Below are 3,430 nucleotides of genomic sequence, written 5' to 3'. Positions count from 1 at the left end.
ATCATAACATAACAGGCATTAACTAAATTAAAAACAGAACACCATTCATTGTTAAATTTTAAATTGCAATTTCAAAAAAAAGTTGATGAAAATTTATGACAATTTATATGAACTTCGATAAAATCGATACCTAAACAATAGTGAAATATAGAATACGTAACAGTTAGCCAATCGCTTTTCAGACATTGATTATGGTACGATATATATATCTGGCTGTTGAAAGACCATTTAGTAGAATTCCACAGATTCTCAAGAACGCAGCAGTTTTTTGCGCAACAAAAAAATGAGCAATCAGTGGGTTATCACTTTAATTGTAGGCTTCTTAGCTTTATCTAAAGCCACCATTATTTCTCAAAAATATGCTGCGAAACTTGACTTTAACGATAAGAAATCAAACAATGACCTTTTAGCGGAACATAATGCTCAGTCGTTGACTGAGTGCGCCGCAATGTGTCAAGGGGAGTGCGTGTTTTTTGGTTTTAATCCTAAAATGAAAAAATGCCGTACACACAAGAAAAGTCTAACGTCTGGTACGTCTGAGGAGGCCGGCTGGAGATACTACTCAGATAACGGTATGTATATTTGTTTTTTTTATTCTCTTAGCTTCTTTGATTTTTTAGGTCCTTCTCGAGGGGACAGGATTTTTTTTTATCAAGTTTCCTGTATTTTTTTTTTTTTATGATTTTTCTAGCATGCCCAAAGATTGCAAAGATCTTCAAGAAAATGGACAAACCATCACAGGGGTGTATGATATATACCCCTACAGAACATTGACCATTCCAATAAGTGTCCACTGCGACATGACCACGATGGGCGGTGGATGGACGGTAGGTTTTTTTTTATTTTATAATTAAAAGTACTTAATATAACACACTTTGTTTTGGTGGTTTTAAGGATTTTAGGATTGTATTGTAGTTTATCTCATAAAAAATGGATCCTACGAATGTTCGAAGCAATAAATTGAAATGTAATGTATGTTACTTTTTACAGGCAATTCAGAAACGCGTAGACGGGTCCGTGAGATTTAACAGGACCTGGACGGAATATAAAAATGGCTTTGGTTCACCAGAACAGAATGTCTGGATTGGTAAGTGTAAATCGGTTTCAAATAAAAACTTTTTATTCCTTCAAAGTTTTAAGATAAAAAAAATTCTTGTGGCAAGTAAAAAATTATAATGCCTAATGAAGATCTAAAGTTAAGACCAGGTAATGTGTGTTCTATGATATTCAGATATCGTGTTTTATTGATATTTCAAATAAAAAAATAGAAATGAAGAATATCATTTAGCGGTATATTCTAATGAGACAAAATTTAACAATGTCTACAGCTATGGAAAATAATCTGATTTTTCATTACGGTAGATTCATTTAATTTTAAAAATATTTAATTGTATTCGATGAACTTCTCAGATGATTTCAAATATATCTTAATACAGGGAATGACGTAATCCATAAATTAACGAAAGGAAACACCTCATCCCTGTTTGTGTCCATCACTCTCCAGAATGGTACAGCTCTGTATGAAATGTACGACCGATTTTCTGTCTCGGACGAAGCAGGAAAATATAAACTCTTTCTTGCAGGACCTGCCATTGGAACTTTAGGTAAGTGTATTCATGTTATGTTCTTAAAATTGGGTTCAAATAATAATTATCAATAATAATTATCATAAGTATTCTTTTCTGTATTGAAAGATTATAAAGTTCTTGAAAAAAAGAAAGATGTGTTTTTTTTTTTATATTCTGTATACGTTTTTTATTCCACTCTAAATAAACATGTTTAATATTTCAGAGTTTCATTCGCAGATACAATTCATATATTCAGCAGATATTGAATTTGTTATTGTCAAGTAGATAAAATATCTAATTATACATTTAATGTACAAGGAAAATTATGTTAATTTTTTTAACAAACAAATCCAATAAATAACATTTGTTCAACATTGTTATTCAGCTTGGGTTTCCTGATAATTTTTGATAATTCACATTTTAACTGATACGGAAAAAGTTTACAGAGCACGTTAGTCTGATTTTCAATGATTCACATTTTTTACTAAGTAGGAACTTTACAGTACGTCATTAATCTAAAATGTCTTAAGGTTTGCAAAAATTTGATGATAAAAAAATTTTTATCGGATAAATATTCAAATTAAAAAGCTTAAAAAGTCAAACTCAAAAGACCTCAACGCGTTTCACATTTACATTTATTCAATAGGAAATTTACCATCTTATAACATTCACACATGCACCATATTTTATCTCGTTATTAATGATTTACTTAGTATTGCATGTAATACCTGTTTAGAGACACGGTCTCGGGAAAATATTAAAATTTCATTTTGTGATGCTTTCTTAAATTTCCAGTGACCTTTATCCCCCCCCCCCCCAATAATACCATGCTTAAAAAGTGTAACAGGTCTGTTGTTTATTGTTACACTAGAAAGGATGCTATGTTAATTTCGCAGGTTTTTTGTCTTGTATTATTTTTATCTCTCTTTACAAGAAACAACACTTTAAACTGCGTATCTCAGACGTACTTCAGTAGTGAAATTAATGTGATGTAAATTAATAATTAATATCTCTGTTATATATTGTTTTTCTTAATCTGCAGGTGCCAGTATGATAGACACCGGGGATTCAAGGACTAAACTAAATAAATATCATCACTCTTTCCATCACATAAAGCTGTCTATCTTAGATGTGCCTTAGTATTATTATTGACAATTAGATTACAAATATATATAAATTCATTATCTATGTGATTCTTGTTATTCAATTTTACAGAAGACGCCATGTTAAATACAGGTAATTCTTACAGAGATCTGTCTGGGATGGACTTCTCCACCCCAGACAAGGATAACGACAAAGCTAGTTTTCACTGTGCTGCTGCCAGTGACCAAAGAGGAGGCTGGTGGTTCAACTACTGCCACAACGCCTTCCTTAACGGTCAATGGTCCCCGGAGTCCTGGTACAGACCATGGTTTCCCACAGTGACTGATAATAAACAGATAAAGGCGACTCTCATGATGATCAGGCGTCGCTAGGTAAACATCATTTAATCATAATATAACAAAGTTTTTTTTTTGTATTACTGTGACAATTTTTTTTAAATAGAAAAAAATACGCTATCATACATTTATCTGTGAAGTATTTATTTATTTTTTTTACAGACGAAAGATCATCCATGGATTATGAAAAGCCTCAAGAGACGATTTTAAATTAATTTTTATCGCTGAGTTCTTATTTTCAATATTTAACATCAAGTAACAAACAGCAAAAGAAAGGGGATTGAACTGCACTGTAAAGCGATACTGAATGTATTCAGTAAAAGATGTACTTTATATGTGTTGTAATAAATTTGAAAATAGAAATATTTCGTTTTTTTTTTCCGAACACTGATAAATGGAGATAACTGGACGGAAAATTAGGAT

General features: G+C 31.4%; 1 protein-coding gene across 1 annotated transcript; it reads left to right on the top strand.

Moving 5' to 3' along the window:
- Nucleotides 1-283: 283 nt before the first annotated feature.
- Nucleotides 284-3,043, top strand: LOC134261019 (ryncolin-1-like). The gene is made up of 5 exons (XM_062743510.1): nucleotides 284-576; nucleotides 692-827; nucleotides 991-1,087; nucleotides 1,437-1,604; nucleotides 2,784-3,043. The coding sequence occupies exons 1-5, from the start codon at nucleotides 284-286 to the stop codon at nucleotides 3,041-3,043; spliced, it is 954 nt and encodes a 317-aa protein (XP_062599494.1).
- Nucleotides 3,044-3,430: the final 387 nt, after the last annotated feature.

The sequence above is a fragment of the Saccostrea cucullata genome, unplaced genomic scaffold (genome assembly GCF_032062105.1).
Source record: "Saccostrea cucullata isolate Sc308-1 unplaced genomic scaffold, CSIRO_AGI_Scuc_v1 ctg12425, whole genome shotgun sequence".
NCBI classification, from domain to species: domain Eukaryota; kingdom Metazoa; phylum Mollusca; class Bivalvia; order Ostreida; family Ostreidae; genus Saccostrea; species Saccostrea cuccullata.
Note: the sequence above shows the minus strand (reverse complement) of the source record. Positions and strands in the feature narration are given on the sequence as shown.